Source organism: Carassius auratus, unplaced genomic scaffold (genome assembly GCF_003368295.1).
Source record: "Carassius auratus strain Wakin unplaced genomic scaffold, ASM336829v1 scaf_tig00012727, whole genome shotgun sequence".
Taxonomy (NCBI): Eukaryota; Metazoa; Chordata; class Actinopteri; order Cypriniformes; family Cyprinidae; genus Carassius; species Carassius auratus.
The window spans coordinates 61,041-83,777 of NW_020524321.1; the positions used below are offsets into that span (position 1 = coordinate 61,041).

Consider the following 22,737-nt stretch of genomic DNA (forward strand, 5'->3'; position numbering starts at 1 on the left):
TATAAATAACTTTTAATTAAAATAGTTATTATGAGTGAATGGAAAGTGTAATGGAAATATCATGGAATTCTCCAAAATGTTTGGAAACCATGAAAGCTGCATGCATAATAATTATAATAAATGATAAAATATAGATTAAACTAGTTTTAGATGGAGTACAGTAGGCTGTGTCAACTTCCCCAAAAAATATTGAATGTCCACTACTCACTGAAAACGAAATCATGCCGTGTAAAAGCCATGGACACTTGTTATATTTTATGAAATGTCCTTTATTTCCAGACATTTATTGTATACAATAAATGCATATGGATGCTTTGTTTTTTTTTGATTGAAACATGAATTTGATGGAAACAAGAATACTGCCATGGATGAGGAGGATAATGATCCACAAGCTTTTTGTTTTGGTTTCACTGGTGAGTGGAGCACTGAAGAAACATTGAGACACTGTTGATTTATTGATTTTGTTAACCTGCAGTATTCCACAGCTCATTGAACCACTGGGTCAGGACTTTGGGTTATTGCAGGGTTTTGTGTGCCTAGAAAAGCGTGAACGTTTCAATACCTGCGCGGTGTTTGTTTACTAGGGGCAGAAAATATTAGTGTCTGGATTTCCATTTAATCGTTGTTTCCGGAACAATGCATTATATGAGAGGAGAGTTTGTGCACAGCATGAAGTGTGCAATAACATTGTGGTGTCAACGTGGATTCATTTTGGGACCTAACTCAATGCTGCTTTTATCAAATTTTAAAACTGCTACAACAGGCTGCAAAATTTCTGTTTTTATTTTGGGTTTGTGTTTTTGTTAGCTTTTTATTTCATTTTTGTTTTTTGTTTGTTTTTGTTTTTATTTTTGTCCTGAGTTTTGTTTTCATTTTTTGTTTGTCGTGTCTTTTGTTTGCTTTTTTTTTTTTTTTGCCTTGTTTTTTTGCTTGCTATTTTTTTTTTTTTTTGCTTTTATTTATTATCTATTAGTTGCATTCTTTTTTTTTCATTTGTTTTGTTTTGAATCAAACTTATTGTCTAATGATTAGCTTGACTTGTAGTTTACCGACGTTTTGTGATTTAATTAAGTTTCATTCATATATTTTCTTGTACAAATCATCTCCAGAATTAAGAGAAAAGTCTGTAAATGTAGTTTGACAGCCCCAATCAGTCAGTCTGTCAATTCCAAATTTCAACTGTCAATCTCGAATGTCTTCTGCTTGCAGGGGTTACAGACAGGGACGCGGGAGCTGGAGGAGATGGGAATGAAGTTCAGCCAGAGTCTTCTCACCCTCAGGAGTAATACCATCCATTATAACAGCCATCTGATTCCCCACACATATGCCCTGTTAGACGTGGACGACAGGCTACTCAACCACAAATCCAATAAGTGAGTTTTAAATGAATGTTTTTTGACCACAGACACATCTAGGACTTCAAAACTCATCAAAAGAGACCACTATATATATATATATAGTTTAAATCAAAGGTTTAAAGGCAATACTTTAAAACATTGCTCCTCTATACCGTGTTTGCTTCAGATAGTGAAAATTTTAAAAACAAAGGATATTTGAATCATTTTTCTGTTCCTTTTTATTAAGTAAAACATAAAAAAAATAGCATACTACCATACACTTTTTACTATAATGTGCACATTCAGCTGGCCTTGTGGGATTTATATTTGATAACTATAATTGTCTGTAACTATATTATGATAACATTTCTGCTTCAGTGGAGCAGAATGAAAATAAAAGCTAGATGTACATTTCCTGAAATAATAAGCCCACAGCAGCAAAGGAATAGCAAGGTTTTGTTGAAATTATCATTTGGAAAGTTGATGGAGGTTGTGCAATTATGGTTCACTTTCTATAATTATTAGAGCCAGATTTCCGATAAAAACCTATGAAGGTCTACAATAACTGGAGGAAGCAATGCTTTAGTATTGCCGTTCATCTCAATGGCACAGTTATTTTATATATTGCTTTTACTGTATACATTATGTCATTGTTTAGATTTTTTTTTTTTTTTTTTTTTACATTTTATGTTGACTAAGTTGCTTTTTATTTTTATTATTGTATAATTTTTTTTAACAATGTCTACTTTTAAATGAATGTCAGTAGAGCGTCAGTGTAAATCAATGGGAGACTAAAGAGTTTAAGATTATTAAAAGTTTGTAAAAACTAAAAATACATAAATGTAAGGCTGTAGATGGACTAAATGAGGTTGTCTGGAGCTGAATTAATTGCAGAAATTTGTAGGAAGATGTACTAGGTTAGCGACTTCAGGAGAGTAAATGTTAATACAACTTTTATGATTTGGTTTTGGGTAAATAAAACGGCACATTAGACGTTAATGCAGATGTCGCATATTGCAGAGTTTCTGTAGCCAAGGGAGGCAGCCATTTTACTTTGGCTTTTTAAATATGATCTGGAGCTGAGGGACGTGGACAGAGATTCATTCAGAGTGCATCAGCTGCCTTTCAAGTTTTCAATTTGCCACTAAAGGGGTTTCCTGGGAGCACTGCCACTTTCTCTGTTTTCCTTTCGTCTCTCCAACTCCTTTCTTCTCCACACACACTCTTTCTCTCCCCTCTCCCTTTTCTCCATTCCCAAGCATCCTCAAGTTAAAATTCACTTAGAGTCTTGATCTCTGTCATGGAATGAAATGGACCAAAGCTGAGCTATTGATTTCTGCGAAGTTCAATTAAATCCCCTTTGTGTGCGTTTTGAATTGTTACATATTGTCCACACAGAGCGCTCAGTGTTCTGAGGAGATTATCCCACCCCTCTCTCTTCTCCAGGATTTCACAACGTTTCTATTGTTACCCCTTCTTCTTTATATCACTGAGGAGAAAACGGTAAACTTGACTGGCCTTACCCAAGAGTATTGCGTAACTGAATTATGCGCAACTGCAGAATGCTGTTTACGAGCCTTGTCTGATTTATGTAGAATGTAGACTTTCATTGAGTAATAAACATTTAAGACGAACCAAGAACAACATATTTGAATTGAAATAACTTCAGCATTTGACAAATCATGTCAAATTTGGGTTCCATGATTTATCTATACGATATTGCTGTTTGTTTTTGTTTTTTAGTAGATACTATAGATATATAAATGTCAATGGGAAATCCATTTGTAAGTGTATGTGTGTGAAGGAGAGAGAGAAAGTGTCTCTATTAAAGACGTCTTTTCTGCTTTAAGATCTGTAGCGATTTGATCAGTTTCTTTTGACAGCCAACACAGCAGATGTCAACAGATGGATATCACTTTCCACTCAAAATAAGTGTCCAGCGGCGTATTATGCACCGCCTCACTCTCCTCTGTTCTATTCTCCATGCTGCTTTCATTGTGCTTTATGTGAGTCAGTCCAGGACAGCCGGCTGTACTGACGCCACGCATCCAAAATCATCTCAAGTCATGCGGACGGTTAATTCACCTCAACCCCCAGACACAAAAGAGAAGCGAGCACTTCAGGAGCTGACAGGAAGCCCTTTTTTGTTTGTGGCTTCTTTGTGAGGGAAGCAAATTCACATTCATATGGATGCTATTTTCCTGCCCGACACTTTTGGTTATGCACTTTCCGAATGAAAAGTAGCCGACAGAATGCTCAATACCAGCTAGATGTCAAATAAAGCCCAACGGCTCACAGGAAAACTCCGGCTTGCTTCATATTGAGGTCTGTCCCATCTTTTGTGTCAAAAGTTCATCTTTTTTGCCCTAAAAGACCACAGAATTGATTTTGTTATAATAAAGCATGACTTTTTTCAATAGTTTCCATGATGGGCTTCTCTCAAACGCCATGCGTCGGAATGAAAAGGTACAAAAAAAAATAATCTGACCCCAATTTTAGTCTCTTTAGAAACGCTTTCTAGTGACGTCACTTAACAGCAAGTGTTTTCTTATCTATTGAAACTAAGGACGGCCAAATGCAGCTTTAGATGCCGGACCCTTCAGAAGATAACAAGCTCTCTTAAAACTCCACACCTTTCATGACATCTTACATTACGGCTTGACACATTTGTTGGATTCTTTCATTACGCAGTTTGGAAATGAGTCCCTGCGGTAATTCTATAATTCCTCCGGAGCTCGATTTCTTTTCATCCCTCACATCAGAACGGTTCGCCAAAGTCTTGAAGCTGAAAGCTTAGTAAACCAAGGAACATATTGGATTGTGAGACACAAAGGAGATCTTTAGAAGTGTAAACAAACATACAAACTGGCAAGAGCGTCAACACATAATGCTAAATAAGAAGAACTGCAGTTGATTATTATAATTCTAAAAATTTCCTCAACAATTCCAACCAAATTTACATGCCAGTTGGTCCATTTCATCCGTTTGCAATTGTTCTCAGATTCATCCAGCACCTCCAGCTATTCCAACAAAGAGAATTGAGCCGACTTGTGAAACTTATTCCATCAAAAGTTACCACAAACTACATTAACTTGTTAATCCACTCTGAAATGACGGTCGCCCTTCAGGAAACTGAGGAAGGTTGAACCTGCCAGATTGCTTCATTTCAATTTATTTAGACCATTTAAGAAGTCTTTAGAGAGAAAAGACTCTTGCATTCATTACACTGGTTTCCAAGGCAGTCTTCATCCTTTTATTTGTCTGAGGGAGAGCATGTTTTTTTTAATTTATATATTAGATATTATTAACTTATTACAACCAGTTTTAACATTTATTGTGTGCAGATTGCTCCTTGTACTCTCAAATTTTCAATGAGCCTAAGCAGTGTCATTGAGCTGTTTGTTGATAATAGCCTACAGTATGTTCAGGAAAATATTTGTTGTTGTTGTTGTTGTTAAACTGCCCAAAATCTTTGTAAACAAGGACCTTAGAAATTTAGAATCATCACCGTTATTCATTCATTCATTCATTCATTCATTCATTGATTCTCAATAATAATTCTTACTACTTTTAATAATTGTTTGGTCAAGTATAATTCCTATGAAGTAATTATTTGGTCAATTGATAATTCTTGTTCTATATAGTTAATATGTGCAATTATATTGATGATCAATTTGTATAACAGACACACACACACACACACACATAAATATGCATTACATTATTCCAGAGACCAATATTATTATTTTTTTTACATATAGTTTAGTAAGAGTTTGTTAACTGCGTACTTTTCATTATATAATAATTTATTATATACATGCTAGATTAATGTTAAATTTATTGTACTACACTTTTTGTCATTTTATTTATCAAGAAAGCAAAGCCTTCATCTATTTGTGACTGCAGACTCACAAAAGTCAAGTCACTTTATTTATATAGTGCTTTATACAATATGGACTGTGTCAAAGCAGTTTTACAGGGTTAAATGGGAAATTGTGTCGATAATGTCAGATCATTGTTGATTTAGTGATGCCATCATCTAGCTCAGTTCAGTTCTCTATAAATAGTCTCTGTTTAATCAAGCTGACAATATTGCCAAAAATTAAATGCCCTCAACTAAGCCAAAGGCAACAGTGGCAAGGAATCAAAGCTCCATCTGTAAAAACCTTGGGAGAAACCAGGCTCAGTATGGGGGGCCAGTTCTTCTATAGCCTCCTCGTGGTCTTGTGCTGACGACTGTCTAGTTGACAAGGTCTCATATAGTTGACATGACCTCCACTGACATTAAGGGCTATAGAGGTCCAACATCTGGGCTGGATATGGACTGGATCTGGGTGACCATCTGGTCTAGTTCTGGTTGACCTAATCAATGCAGCCTAACATTCCTTTAACAGATCTGAATTATAGAAATGTGATAGTGTGTTGTGTATGCCAGGTTAAAGAGATGGGTCTTTAATCTAGATTTAAACTGACGAATTCTGTCTGCCTCCTGAACAAATAGGTATATTTTTCCAGAGTTTGGGAGCTAAATAAGAAAAGGATCTGGCACCCGCAGTTGATTTTGATATTCTAGGTATAATGGCCAGAGTTTTGAGGACTATAATGTGATAAGAACTCGTTCAAGTACTTGGGAGCTAAACCATTCAGGGCTTCAGTAATTAGCAAGATTTTAAAATGTATATGATGTTCAAAAGGGAGCCGGCACGCAACCGGGATAATATGATCACGGTTCCTAGTTCTGGTAAGAACTTTAGCTGCAGCATTTTGAAGCAGCTGGAGTTTGTTTATTAAATAATTAACACCTTATTTTGAATTTAGAAGTAGGAAATTACTAATCATCCATTTTTCTACATTAATTCTGTTAGTTTTGGGAATTGGTATGTTTCGTATGGCCACAAAGAATTATAGAGCTGAGTCTCACCAGCATAACAATGAAAGCTAACACCATGTTTCCTTATAGAATCTCCCAAGGGTAGCATGTAAAGCGTGAAAAGCAATGGTCCTAGTACTGAGCCTTGTGGTACTTGTAATCTGTGATAACTCTTTATTCAAAAACATGAAAGTGGTTCTTATAGCTCTTAAGGCAGCAACATTTCTTACTTAATTTAATCTAATTCTACATTTATGTGATAAATCTGGCATCATCAGAATTAATTTCTAAATATTCCACCAAAATCACTTAACGATCGACCATAGGGAAGCTGCACTAATTGTTCTGTACCTCTGAAGGTTTTCCAGAACTTCATATTGTTCAGTTGTTCAGTTGCACGTTTAATTATTAATGCACAATTGGACAGACTCTCCTAAAGAATCATTATAAGCATACCTAAAATTCAGAGCTGCTGTTCCCTGTGTAACTTTCCCGGCATGAACAGGGTTGATAGAAGGTTGTGCTATAAAATGAAACTACCTCTACACATCTTTTACTAGCATGCATTCAGATACAGAGGCAGAGGAAAGTGAGGAAGATAAGAGCTTGAAAAGTGGGCTGCAAACAGCTTTTGAGTGGCGTTGATTTTAATGCCTTCTAGGAGATATTTGCTGGCAGATCACTTATGAGGTGTCTGTAATAGTTTGTGAGAGCACACTCTGTAAACAAGAGCTGTGTATCCTTGTGCAGCGATGGACGTCTCCCAGGAGAGAGCTGATTGAATCGCTGTCCCCTGCTGTCACGCAGACATGCACACTCCCTCGGCCAACATGCGGCACGCAGCTTGCCCTTCTAATCTGCAAATTAAATTATTTCTGGAACTTTGGACTAGAATTTTTTTGAGGAGCTAGACATTTTGTTAAGGCTAAAAGGTTCATGGTGCATTTTCTTTAAATGAATGCATGCCAAAACCTGTTGTTTGCAAATGGCAAAAAAAATTATATAATAATAATATTTAAAATAATAATAATAATAATAATAATAATAATACCTTTCAAATATTATATTTTAAACATTAAATGATTAAATATTAAAATAATGTATTTATTTAAACTTTGTATGTGTGTATATTGTAGCAAATGTATTGAAATATCATGTTATTTATTAGTAAATTTTTAAAAAAGTTTAATAAATACGTTATTTATTAGTAAAAAATAGCAGCGATGTCATCAACATGAATCATCCTACTGCCTCTTCATACTCTTTCTAAACTGCATTATAATAGATGAGATTAGTTTAATTTAGTGACTGACAGGGGTGTCTATTTTTGTCACAATGACAAGACAAACTTGCACATAATGCACATCATTATTATGATAAAGTTCAGCAAGTATCAAATATTGACATGATCGCATCACGCAGTTGCTGCAGATTTGCCAGCTGCACATCCATGATGCGAATGTCCCGTTCCACCACATCCCAAAGCTGCTCTATTGGATCTGGTGTCTGGATCTGTACTTACTGAAACCGAAATTGATCAAATCAGCTTTATGGGACAAAGCGACATGCATGAATATAGTGATTTGAATGCATCTTCGGCTTGTGTCAGAACAGCAGCTTCATGTTTGAATGAGCTGGCTGGTTGTTTCATTGCTTATGAAAATATATTTTCCAGTTGGAAATGATTTTTTTTTTTTTTTTGTCTCTTTCCCTTTTTAAATTAGGCTCTTAAAATTCAAGCTGCTAAGACACTTTATCAAAGCCGCGAGGGGAGAATTCTAGTGACCCGTGGATTGGTTTTGGTCAGGAAGTAATGAAGGGAGGAGTGGCCCTCGTCTCTCACATTTCCATTGTGTTTTGATTGTTGATTCTAATTGCACTGGAATCTGTCGATTGGATGACAAAGATAATTCGATTGAGACTGCATACAATTACAAAACTGACAAGGTTTTACTGCTCTTGTACAAACACAATAGACAAACCATGGGAGACTAAATGAGCAAATAACTTGTGTAAATAAAATATTTGGTGGTTGAATTACAAAACCAAAAAAAAAAATTAGGATTGACAATGTTCTTTAGAATTTTGTACATCAATAACTCCTGGGAAAAACATGTATTTCATGGTTTCCACAAACATATTATGCAGTGCTGTTTTCAACATTAATACTACTACTACTACTACTAATCAGAATATTATAATGATTTCTGAAGGATCGTTTGACACTGCAGAATTAATAGCTTTTGTAAATTAGCATTGCTATCACAAGAATAAATTACAGTTTAAAATATGTTAAAATACAAAATATCTATTTCAACCTGTAATCATATTTGATAATTTTACTATTTTTACTGTACATATTTCCAAAGAAATACAGCCTTGGTGAACATAAGAAACTTATGTTTATGTAAATTAATAATGTAAATAATATGTACATTATACCAGCTTTAAAAATATTTGTCCATATTTTTTCTTCTGTGTATTTAATTTTTTATATCCGTTGAGTTTTCGTAGGAGGAAACCAAAATATGCTTTCCTAATGATATCTAAGTCACAGTTTGTCTGTTGATCATCCTTGACAAGATCTGCCATTGGCTTTGAATTGTTACTGCAAAACCTGCTGAAAACAGCATAAATGCTAAGGAATATGTATAACCCAGTGAATCTAGACAAGTTAATGATAATAAGCATTGTGCTGCTTTTTGCACCCCCCCAAAAAAATCAAATGCTTGTTTTGAAATCATCCTCTAAGCAGCCATATACCGCCTGTCGGAATAATAATGCGATCAATTGTCTGCATTTACAGTGTGTATGTAGATTGCAGGGTCGGTTTGTTTTGTGTACCACAGGAAAAAAAAAAAGTCTTTGCCTCATTTCTGTTCTTATATTCATCGAGATGTGGCACAGGCCTTGTAAATATTTGCATAATACTTGAATGAATGATATATTTATTAGCAGCTACCCAAAGTGGAATTCGAACTCTTTCTGCTGGCGCTGGCGAGATGACAAATGGAGAATGTGCTAGTGTTTCATAAGCACGTGTACCAATTTAGCAGAGCCCACAGAGATTTCTGTAGATCATTAAACCAAAATAGTGGATTTGTCGAGCTGCTTCCCACATCTAAGAAACTACTCCCAGCATTTGGAGTTGATAATAGCACAATTCAGATATTTAAGTCTCTGAACCATCAAAACTACAGCAAAACAGAAGACGGGTGTTATTTCTGCTGGGTAAACACACACTGGAGGAGGGAAGTAAATTAGGGCAGAACTTTTTGTTATTATATATCTTACATCAAACAAATGCTTGACAAGTCAAACAGTGGAAAGGTTCTATATATTGTAAGCTTTTTTATTACCCAAGAAAAGAATTATAAAAATTCTTGTTTTTGATAATGTTGTATTTTAAGAGACTTACAGATCTGTATTTTGCAATAGAAGATTAAACTGATGCAGACATATTTGGCTCATCAACATTACTGTCAGTCATGTTGAATTTATGGCGTGATATACTGTATATAAAATATAATTATATATAAAGGGACAGTCATGAAGAAAATAGTGGGTTTGACATCACACCCTAAATGGTTCAAAATAGCAGTTAAAGAGCTTCACACTGTAATGATCACCATATATCATACAACATTTTGTGAACTCCCCTCCCCCCTTCATTTATAATGTTAAAGTATCTTGTTACTTTAAATTTTTACTTTAATTTCCATTTTAATCTACTAGTTGTGAAATTAAGAATTTTACATTTTAAATTAAATTAAATTAATTAAATTAAAATAAATTAATCGGTTCATTTAGCAGACGCTTTTATCCAAAGCAACGTATAGTGCATTCAACATTTTTTTTTACTTAACATATTATATTATATTATATTATATTATATTATATTATATTATATTATATTATATTATATTATATTATATTATATTATATTATATTATATTATATTATATTAATTGTGTTTAAGACTTTTACACACACAAACACACACACACATATATATATATATATATATATATATATATATATATATATATATATATATATATATATATATATATATATAATATTTGTAATATGTATTTATATATTTATATTTAAGGCTATTCTCTTTGTGTATGAAATAAGTTCTGATGGGGGACATACGGACATACGGTAAGAATCAATATTTTTGGGATCATAACAATGGTGATTTCTGAATATAATTTTTTATTTCAGCTTTGTTTTCATAATTGGTGTGGGTGTCTTTTTTGGAGCTTTGTAATGTTTGTTAATTATGATTACAGTATATCAAATATGATATTTCTACAGAGCAAGAAAACCCTTGTTTGGTCTCCTTTTCTGCTTCTGGCGATAGTGAAATCAACGCATGTCTGGCTGTTTAGCATGCTCTAGTTAGCCCCTGCTGGTAGACACCGGAAGCTTTTATAGGAGCAAGTGCTATAGCTAATAAGATTCCCTTTCACGACTATGTGGAGTGGTCAACCGCAAACCGTGCGACTGTCTGTTTATATATCCCCCAGAGTGCCTGTGTTCAGTCTCCAGCCACAGCAACATAATCCTCCTGATAGTCATCGATTGTCTTCCATCCATACACTGAATTACAAGTGATCTTGGCGTAATTGAAATGGCAGGTGACTGTGTTCTGGAAACCTGCAGCAAATTAGCCGCACTCAGCTTCTCCTGAGACACCACTGAATTTAGGGAACTGAATTATAGATTTCATTCTTTCTTTCTGTTTTGTTCTTGGAGAGCGGGATAGTTGTCACATATTAAAATTCAAATTAAAAAAATAATAATAAATAAATAAAAACTAATACAAATTAATGAAAAATACTATGGAAGTTGATGTCTTCCTACAGAAATTGAATGCACCTTCCCTAATAAACATTGAGTGTGACAACTAGCCCCAGTCTCTCCTATATGTATCTCACATTCTGTTTCGTCTTATGATCTTTCAAGATGTGTGATGTTGTGTTTTATGACTCAACCTGCTGACTGGCACAAAGATGCATGGACTCCCTTTGGCCAGGTGGCACAGAAATGAACGGCTCACGCTCTCAGAGGCCACTTAAAGTAATTGAAAGCAACTCTGCACAAGTACACAAAGTCTTTGCTTTCAGAGAATGAAGCTCATCAAGTCAGAAACCTGCATCATTGTTGAGCAGCTACAAACAGTACTGTCGGTCATGGTGGTGTTGCTTAAACAGATGAAGGTGCCCTGTTTCCTTAAAACTGATCGTTAGAAGTTTATTCTGTTCTGACATTAAAACGTTATTGATGCATGCATGCAATAACTCTTTGGAAGTTGATATTGATGTTGTCCTTCCTGCAGTATCATGATGCATCTCCAGAGCTCACATGATCTTAGTGGAAAACGGTTTCCAAAAATTTTGAACATCAAATAATTGCTAGTAATAAGTAGACTATAAAATTTGTTTAGATTGAAATTGACTATAGTTTTCTAATGAATATTATTTTATTAACTTTTTTGCCTTTTTATAATTTTATCCGAACATATTTCAAATTTGGCTCTGATGTGTTTTGTGTTTTTCTGCCAAGTATATAATGAATGTCAGGCTCAGTACACACATCTGTGGTTCACTGGTGCAGAATGAATTTTAAATGAAACAAATGATTATTCACAAAAACATTATAAAGTTAAAAGAGAGGTCAATGGTTTTTATGGTGTCTTTCATTCACAAGTAAAGTAACATCAAATGTTGCCATAAGAGATGTATTTTTCCTTTTCACCTGTTTCTTGTACACATATATATATATATATATATATATATATATATATATATATATACACACTCAACTAAAGGATTATTAGGAACACCTGTTCTGTTTCTCATCCTTTTAAAAGACCTGTTCAAGTCCTCAAAAATCTGCATTTACCTACGTCACGTGGTCTATATATGCAAATCACCTCCCCTTACAATCAACAGGTGCTCTGACCACAAAACAGACGCTAAAATCCCTGCTTGTTATGTGTCCCGCACTGAATTTGGACACCCAGTAACAGCCAGAAGAATAGACGAGTAACTCACACCTGTTGCCGCACTGACAACCGCATAACAAATTGGTTCATTTTGCGAGTCAAGAGGACGTGATTTGTTTGTGAAAGGGACGTGTCTCCTGCGTCTCATGAGACTGCTCCCACATGCTCTGTCTCTCAACCAGAGTGTCATCTCATCTTTCCCATATAATGAAGTGGGAAAAATACAATGTTGTTCTTCACATTGTGGCACAGCAGATGTTATGTTTTTCCTTTAATTTTCACCCAGGGCAGAGAAAATGATAAACAGACTCATATGTGAACACACACACACACACACACACACACACACCAGTGGTGAGGAGGGGCGAATCGGATTGCTCGTCACATCCACGTTCTCCATGGATCCCTGTGGTTTTGATCTGATTAGTGTGACTGGGCTTTATGTTTACTGTCAATCAAAACGCTCACCAGACTCAAGGTCACAGTATCCTTCGGCGGATCCAGCAGTGGAGACAGAGCAGTGCATTTCCTTTCAAATTAATTTCGCTCCTCCGTGATGAAGTGAAGACAGAGCACTTCATTGAATTATTATTTATTTATTTTTTCCAAATGCATTGCTGCAGTATTTTAGTAATTTTATTTATTAGTATTGTTTTAAGATTGTGAAATTATTATTATTATTATTATTATTATTATTATTATTATTATTATTATTATTATTTTTAGTAATTTCATGTGGTTTTTATTTTTATTTTTCTTTATTTAACATTTATATTTTTAGTTGGCACTTTATAGATTTTTTTAGTAATTTTATGTACTTTTGTGTTTTTAATTAGATTTTAGTAAAATAGTGGATTTAGTTAGATTTCTTTTTTATGTCTAATTTCTTTTTTTTCTAAATTGAATTAGTTTTTTTTATCTAATATTATAATCCTATAATATTTATGTACAGTAATGATAGCTTAAAATGAAGAAAATGTTTTTAATTGTTTGTTTTAATTGGCTTAATGATAACAACATTGTGATTGCTTCCTCAGTTGTTTCGAGGACGATGAACCACCCTGCACGGAGGAGATTGAATATTCATCCTGCAGTGACCCATTTGGTGCCAACGAACTAGACATGGAGGTGAACGGTAACACATCCAGTGAGGAAGAGGATGAAGAAGATGCAGAAATCTGTAGGAATGGGAGGCGGTGTAATGACAGGAAGTCTCATCTCGTTCCTCACTGCTTGAAACAGGACGCCCTGGAGACTCTGACAATCGAGGCTGGACAGTGTAATGGCATTGACATCAGTAATGGCTACTTACATTAGGCCTCTTTTGTTTGTCTGTTCTGTTAAACCAAAACATTTAGTATTTAGTCCAAGAAACTAAATAAGACATGCACACCTGCAGAACATTTACTAGTCCCTTTACCTGTGCTCCCTGATATAAACTATTTGAATACGCATTGCATAATCCTAATGGCGTGATGAGCTCATGCTCTGGTTAATGCATTGGGTTGGTTTACGAATCGCTCTTATTCTAAACTAGAGGCTGGTAGCTTGCTGACAAAAGTACTCTGCTGTATAAGTGGTCTTCTGCTGAAACTCGAAAGTAAACACTTGATATTGCAAGATAGCACTGCATATAAAGTTTACCTTTAATAATATGTATTTATTATCTTAGATTGTGAAAACCAGTAATCATGTATGTTTTTAAGGTTATTAGTTCCAAAGTGATACATGTATGTTAGTGTATAAAAAGTAACTGTATGACTTAGTTTCGTGAGTGTGTGTGTGTGTGTGTGTGTATATATATATATATGAAACAGTATAAAGAGACACCAAATTAAATTCAAAGTAAAATACTGTCAGATCAATGTTGTTTCCCTCCTCCTCCCATCTTATCCAATTTATGCAGACATAGAGGTTTCGGTGGAGAAATTTGTTTTACAAAAGCCAGCCTTTGAGCCAGATTTCATCCAAATTCTATCCAGAATGTTTTGTATAATGAGTTCCGTCATCTCCGCTCAATTGGATTCACACAACCATTGGTTTGGACCGTAGCTAAAAAAGACTAACTCATGTCAGTCCATGTTCAAATTAAGGATCCAATAGAAGCCTGCAATTGCAATTAGATACTGACACTTTTTGCTCAAAGGGAATTGTGCCATTCCGGAGTAAATTTGCAGTTTCATCTTCGGTCTGTCAGACAGAAGTTTGATAATCAACAACATTATTGTATTTCCATAAATGTTTGTTTGTTTTATGAATATTGCCATGCTATGAATTAGGGGTGCTCCGATCACGATCGGCCGATCGTTAATGCGCATCTCGTCAGTAAAGCCGGTTCTCTAATCAGCGGTTAATTCCATCAGGTGTGTGATTTCACATAGAGCAGCTGTTACTACACAGAGCCGTTGTTAACTGAGAAGATGCGCCAAAAAATCTTCTCTATTAACAACGGCTCTGTGTAGTAACAGCTGCTCTATGTGAAATCACGCACCTGATGGAATTAACCGCTGATTAGAGAACCGGCTTTACTGACGAGAGGCGCATAACGATCGTGATCGGATCACCCCTACTATGAATATAATCTTGGCTAAAGGGTGTTAAGTGCAGAATGTAGCATCAGCCTGCAGTCCTTTCAGCCAAGACTGTATTACTAGTATATCACAACCCTGAGTATCCTATACTGTAGCTGCAAGCAGAATTAATTAAAACTGTGTGCGTGGGTGTATACATTGTATTACATTATATACTCATTATTGTATTTAGCTACAAAATATTAAGAAATTATTACAATAAGAAACATTCTTTCAGATGAATTGTTGTATGTTGTGTATATTTATTTATGATAAATATTGCACGAGTAGCAGTGCGATATGCCTGTATATCAGCTCAGCTGTAGGTAATCACAGAGTGCTGATATATGGACATATCTCACTGCTACAAGTGCAATATTGCGCTTATACAACAGTTTGAGGACACAAGTGTGTAAATATACAATAAATAACAACAGTGTCCCTCCTTAGAAAACCCTACTTTGTGCAACAATACTTCCTTCCGCCATGTTTTGACAGTTTCACAGCTGAGCCCGAGCCTCTGTTACTACTTAGAATCCATCATTTAACAACTAGTAACAAAGGAACGAGTTGCTTCATTAAAAGTAGTTACGAGTTGCTTCTTGAAAAGCATATTGTATTACTGTAGTAAAAGCTCATGTAGAATTTTTTGAAAGAGAGCTGGACTGATGCATAATTCATTCTTCAACTCAATCTCATATTCACAGTAAAATGTGAGTTTGAATGTCTGCTGAGGAAAGCGATATCTTTGTTGTACTGTCCTTTCATCTGTTAAGGGTGATTTCTAATGACAGCGCTACTCAGTGCATCTTACAATTTGTTTTTGAAAGTAAATATAACTTACTTGTTAACAGCCCTGTTTCAGTCTCTTTCAATATAAAAGTCGTTATGCTAAGTGCAAAATATACAATATATTTATTAACAAACCACATATTTGAAGTCTAAAAAAGTACATTCTCGCCTAAAAAAACTCACAAAAAAACTACATTCTGTGACACAAAGACAGTATTATTTTAAAAATTATAGTGGATTTGGTCAACAGGCATAGTTGGATAGTGGCTGAATAAACAAAATGATAGCATTAATGAGAAGTTTAATTAAACAATAAGAAATAAACACACACACTCACACACACACATATATACATAACATAATAGTAAATGGATTACCAAAGGTCATTATTTTTTGGTATTAAGAAATAATTACTTTGCTAAATTATCACATTTCGAAACTTCAAATTCTTAAATAGCTAATAGCCTATTCAAATTATTTTTATTATTAAAATAGTGAATGCATTTTATGTAGCTACACTCACTATTTTATCAAGCTACTTTATTAAAAGGTTACTACTTCACTAAATTATTACATTCAGAAACGGTATTCTTTTAGATGATATAATTCAAATTATCCAAAAATATATATTATTATTATTATTATATAAAATAATAGTAAATATACCATATATTTATACTCATTATTTTATTAAGCTACATAATTAAGAAATTACGTAAATCATTACTTTAAGAAAAGTAAAAAAAAAAAAAAAAATCAGCTGAAAGCCTTCGGAAGTGATTCCAAAATATGTTGTTGTTGTTGTTGTTGTTGTTATTATTATTATTATTATTATTATATAATGTCTTAATATAGCTAATTAATGCAGTAAGAAAATATTGAGTTTATGTATAATGCATTTTTATTATATAATAATAATGATGATAATAATAATAATAATAATAATAATAATAATAATAATAATAATAATATATCATTATTATAAATATAATAATTTTTATCAAACAAACACTGCACAGGACCTAAAACATCCGTGAAGTATATACTTAGAGAAAAATCAGTAAACAGTGCTGCTGCAACAGAATAATAACCAAGAAGGGGAAGTGCAGTGTGTTTTTCTGAATAAAGGCAGTATGGGAATTGACTCTATTTTCATTCTCCCTGTGTCATTCGGGCTCAATCTAGGGGTAGGTAATGACTTAGCTGTGACCTCCAGCAACCTGCAGCAAACGGCATGCTGTACTGTCCTGTAATCTCATTCCCATTTACAAAGAGATGGTTTAATTAGATCCTGGCAGGGTGGGCAACATACCTGAGCAGGGAGAGGTGGGCAGGTCTTCATTGGTATGCTGCAGACACCGAGCACGGCACACACCACTGCATTTCTTAATTGTGTCTCTCTCCAGGTCTGTCTGCTGCTCAGCTCTAGCCACCGCAGACGGAGTGGAGAAACGGTAGCGAGCACGGCATTACTGTTCCTCCCCAACAAATGACCCTCCTGGAGCTCTCATGCCTGTGCTAGTGATTACTACATTATCGCATAAATTCAACTAGCAGGTGTTTTTGTCTAAATAGCTTTAGGGAGCTCGGATTTGACACAGGAACACAGGGAAGGATGGTATGATGTAGGAAGCTTTCAAAAACACTTTGCACTTTCCAAAATCTATATTTTAGCGACAGATTTTCTTTAAAGGTTACATAACGTTGTTTGGGTTTCTTCTTCAGTGGTCATTTTAGGTTTTTAGTTAAAAACTTCTGAAGCTCACCAGTTCTAAAGAGATGAAGGAAATGTGGTTCCTCATGATTCAATCCCCTTCAAGAAGCGTTTCAGGACTGAGAGGTCAGTGCAAACTATAGACTGTCTTGAGTCTAACAAACATGCTTGTCTCCAGCTGAATATATGAAGTTTACGGTTTAAAATTGATCATTAAATATGAATATTTCTCATGCATTTTTTTTTTTTTCATTTCCTTCCGTTAAAAAACTGTGTAACAATTGCTTCAGAAAAACAGGTGCTTTTTTCATTAAAACCATGCATGTAAAGCACATGAAATTTCAACAGGAGGCTCATTGGGGAAAAAGACGCCAGTTCATCATTAATTTAAATCTCTAACTCCTCAGGAGAAGCCTAATACTGTCCAAAATGGTAAAATCTGATAGAATTGAAAAGCATCTTAGTGTTATGAATAAAACATTGCTCAGAAGCTCTGTTTATAATGAGTGTCATTCCCTTTTAACTTGATTAGATTTTGCTGGATGCTTTGTGTGGTACATCTTCCTATCAAACTGAAACCTGTTTACATTGATCATTAACTCTGCCGTCTGGATATTGTGTGTCATTTTTTGATTTATGGTCTTGCCAGTTGAAAAATAACTTTACTGAGCCATGTAGCTCTTGTATAGTGACACTGGTTTCCATTGTAGAGTATTATACCGGTTTGGATGTGATCACATGAGATGTGACTTTGGAGCTCATGCATGTTCATAAGGCTACTGCAATATTACTTTAAGCACTTGGTAAAGTCAACTTAAGTTAGTTTTATTTTAATAGCAAATTGTTTCAAAGCAGCTTTATTAAAATTATTATTTCTATTTATTTTAATCCATTTTTATGTTTTTGGTTTACGTTTTAATTTGAAAGTTTCAGTAATTTTGTGTATTACTATATGATTTTTCTTAATTTCTATTACAGATTTGATTATTTTAGTACATAAAGTTAAACTAAATTAAAATGAAAAAAAAAAATCATATTTCATGTTATTTCAGTTAACGTGCATTTGATATGGTTTTAGTTAACTATAAAAATCCTGGTATTATGGAAAAAAAAAAAATTATATTGTTTACTATAATTTTAAACTGTACAAAATTATAAAAGTGAGAAAGAGCAGGTACATCCAAACTTTAAACTGGAAGATATTTGGAAACTAGAAAGCTTGTTCCCTACAGAGCAAACGTTCTCACCTTTAAAAATAAATAAATATTTAAATAAAAAGCTCTTTTTAGAGAATTTTCCTTTCTCTTGTTCACTTTGCTTTCAAGTCTGTTTTTGCCCCAGGCGTCACTGTCATAGCAGATAAGTGTCGTGAAAAAGAGTGTGACACTAAATTACCTGTGTTAAATATGTCTGTAGTGGATAATTGGCCACTTTCTGTGCTCTTGCGTGGAGGATTTAATGCACTTCTCTCAGGGAGGCATGCACAACTTTGAAAATGTGCTGCACTACTAACAATTAATGTCAGGAAAGCTAGGTCTTTTGACAAGCCTAGGACGGATGGCCACTTTGATAGACTTGTGACGCAAATATGGTTGCCGCTCAATACAGACTGCAAGATGCCATGGCTAATAACTACATTTATTTATTTTTTCAGAAAAGAACCAGTAGCTCAGCACAAAACAGCGTTTATTTTCCTGTAACAGGCTTTTTTTTTTTTTTTGTCATTTTGTTTTGAGCACAGTTTTAATGTAGTTTAGCTGTTTATTAGTAGCTTTTAGTTGAACTCGTTTTCAAAGGAGAAGCATGATTAAAGTTTAAATCCAAATCATGAGTACCTTGCAGCTGCATTTGGCTTAGTAGCTAATTAGCTTTCACAACACCGCTTGTGGTGTGACTGTACAGTAGAAGTAGTTCTGCCAGATAATTTGGTTTCGAGTGAAGCATTGGGAATTTGAGCACAGTTGTTTTGTTCTAGTCGCTAACCAATGGGAAAGCATCACGAATCCTCCACCAACAGCACAAACACAAGACTTGAATTTTTTTTTTTTTTTTGACTGCACTGTTTAAGTTCATTACAACAGTTTGACAGCATCATGTTGATTGGCACAAAAAAAACTGAATCTTGCATATGTTATTGGTGTAATTGTGTTTAGCAGCCTAAGGCTTGCGTTTTGTGTACTGAATATCACCTTTAGGTTGTTTCTAACCCGCATGTGTAGAACACAGACCTCAACAACAGCCTGATCGATCGAACCCACGTCCAGACAAAAACATTTCATGGCCGGTTTAGCCATTACGTGATTGCAGCCTGTTGCAAGGTTGCTTTTTCCAACATGATATTTCCAGATGAGCAAGAACTCAGCAATAGATTATCTGTGATAAATAAAATGCAGCTAATCCCACTCTCAGTCAGTAACGTCTGCCGGGAGATACACAAAAAGACTGTTTCATCTTTAACAGTCGGTTTAATTGTGATCTGAAGGTTTATTATATGTCCGAATCTTTATCAGTTTTGCTTTATGAAAAAGGTGACAGCAGTCACTCGTGTCGTACTTTCATAAATTGTTTAAATATCCCCTCATTCACGCCTCCCCTCCTACACATAATGTTTCTCTTCAGAGAATTTCATTATGGTTATGAGGTGACATTTCAGCATCTTAAATGCGGGCTGTCAGTAATATTAGTAAGCTCTGTCCTTATTGATTTGCTTGTCCATACTCATTTAAAGAAAAGTAAATATTGTTCATTGAGGATGAACAATCAATTGTAAATAATAAAATACATTTACATGGAGCAATAAGGCCTTTTAATCTTATATTCCAGTTGTAAAATCGTATTTCTTTTGTTATTTGAAGCAAGATTCATACATCAACATACAGAAGTGAAAGGAGATTTATTTGAAGAAAACCTTTAGAGTATAAAAACACATTTACTTTCCAAAGTTCTGCTTTCTATGATCATGCACCTTTATTTTGATGGTTTCCCCCCAAAGTTTTAGGTTTATCAAATAAAATGTATCTTAGTTTAATGATGAGCATTCATGAATATTAATCAGTATTTAGAGGGCTGCCATTTCAATGATTTGAATTTTGTTTGAATTTGATGTTTTTTCTTTGAAATAACTATGTTTCTTCTTAATTTTTTTCTCATCTGTTATGTTTATTAGGTTTGTATGTTACATAAAACGTTGTTAAATTAATGTTTATTGCATATTTCAGTTTAATGAGTCTTACCATAATGGTGTTTAGTGCTTGTGTGAATGAGACGTGCACCTTCTATGTATCTTATTATTTAAAAGCTGCTTGTGATGGGCTTTGTTTCATCACGTGACTCTCATCACCACCTGCTTTTGGTGGTTACCAGTGTAATACAAAGGTACAAAACAGATTTCAGTGCTTCAATAAGTTCATATATTAATATTATATCAGTTAAATTATGGTATTAAACTGTAAATATAAAGTAAAACCGTTAAACCTACAACAGTGTAACTGTATTTTTTACGGTATAAAACCGTTAAACCAAAAGCGGTTTTAACTTATTTTTTTACGGTATAATTCTGGCAACCACAGCTGCTGTTTTTTTTACCGTATATTTTACAGAATATTTTTAACAATATATATATATATATATATATATATATATATATATATATATATATATATATATATATATATATATATATATATATACAGTTTTAAATAAAAATGTACTATCTTATATTTAATTAGATGAAACATTTTAACAATTTTTTTTATAGCTATGTACAGCATACTATAATGGATACATATTTGAAAGTTATATATATTCAGTGTTTTGTGAAAGTAAAAAGTTTTGTAAATGTGTAATAAATAGGTAATAATTATTTGGCTATTAGTGTTTTGTGTTGTGTTCTGTTAGGCTAGGCTAGGCTAGGCTATGATATATATGTTAAAAATTGTATGAACCTAAAAGGATTTGTGAATATTTGTGCTTCTATAAAGTTAGTTAGGCTAGGTGGTTTACATGCTGTCAATTTGTTAATAATAAATCAAATTTTACATAAGAATACCTACTCATGTTGAAATATTTGAGAACACAAGTTGATAGCATCTTCAGTTGTAAATTGTTGTGCATCGTCGCAGACAGCTGATAAGAAGTAAAAAATCCGGAAATCAGTAGATTCCTACAGCTGGCAAAGTCAAACATCAACCTTTGGGATGCCATTCTAACTTTTCTGTCTGTGGCACCAGCGGCAAATGAAACATGAAATTAAATTAGCGCCTCTATATGTTTTGTGGGCAACAGAGCCACACAAGAATGATCGTCTGTCTCTTGTTTAGTTTCCTGTTCGTAACGCTGTAGAAATAGCATTTCTCTCCCCCTTGGCTATCATGTTCTTCTCTCCCCAGCTAATGGGTATATCTTTGGATTCTATGTGTTTTTTCAAGATGCGTGAGTTAAGAATCAAGAAAAAAGTCAGTGGAAATCCTAGCACACAGAGTAATTCCAGGTTTGTCTTTACATTGTATTAAAAATACATTTAGAAAACTCAGTATTTGACTGGAAAAGTTAAGGAAAAGCTAAATTCAAGGTCAGCATCTTTCCCTGAGGTTTGCAATGTGGTTCCTCAGAACTAAATAATATTATTCCTTCAGATCTACCCAACAACTTTTTCAGATGGCAATTATAAGTTCTGCCACCTTGGTCTCCAGCTGCGCCCTGGCATCCCAAATTTCCAGTCACTTTGAATATACCTGAAATTGTTGAGAATTGATTGTCGCATTATGAGTTCGAACAGATTGTTCTCTGATCATACTTGGTTTATAATCATGCCACATCAGATTTAACTAAAATTATTTCACCCTACGAATACATTAACACAATTTCGCCACTCATTACACAGTTAAATCGACCTCAAAACAAACGTGTTACTTTATATATATATGGGAATGAAAGCAGTCTTGAATACAAATAGCCATGTTTCATTTGAATTCCATCAAGGGTTTGGGACGAAACCATTCCTGTAAATAAATAATGGAGTTTTGCTCGGGACGGGCACAATAAATGTTTAATGTGTGCTGCCCAGCGGAACACAGTGGCTAGTAGAGGCAGGTAGAGGGAAGCTGTGCGCATGTCCTGCTGTTATAGTGGACTATATATATATATATATATATATATATATATATATATATATATATATATATATATATATATATATATATATATGTGTGTATGTATGTGTGTGTGTGTGTGTGTGTTTAAATTATTTTCCTTTCATTAAAGTTTCCTTCTTGAGTAAAAAAAAAATAATATTATTTATTTTCTGTAAATGTGCTGCCATTTATTTATTTTTTGTAACTTTTTACTTTATTATTATTATTATTTCAGAAAAAAGGAGATTCAGCCAGAAAAAAAGGCGACAAATAAAATATTTAAAACCATTAAGAAAAGAAAACTTT

General features: G+C 34.0%; 1 protein-coding gene across 1 annotated transcript in view; it reads left to right on the forward strand.

Annotated features, from left to right (window-relative positions):
- LOC113073659 (cytosolic carboxypeptidase 1-like) overlaps nucleotides 1–14,551 on the forward strand; it is a 73,981-nt gene extending 59,430 nt beyond the window's left edge. The window contains 2 exon segments of the mRNA XM_026246482.1: nucleotides 1,210–1,373; nucleotides 13,261–14,551. Of these exon segments, the coding sequence (XP_026102267.1) occupies nucleotides 1,210–1,373; nucleotides 13,261–13,540 (444 nt within the window). The 3' untranslated portion in view covers nucleotides 13,541–14,551.
- The last annotated feature ends 8,186 nt before the right edge of the window (nucleotides 14,552–22,737 follow it).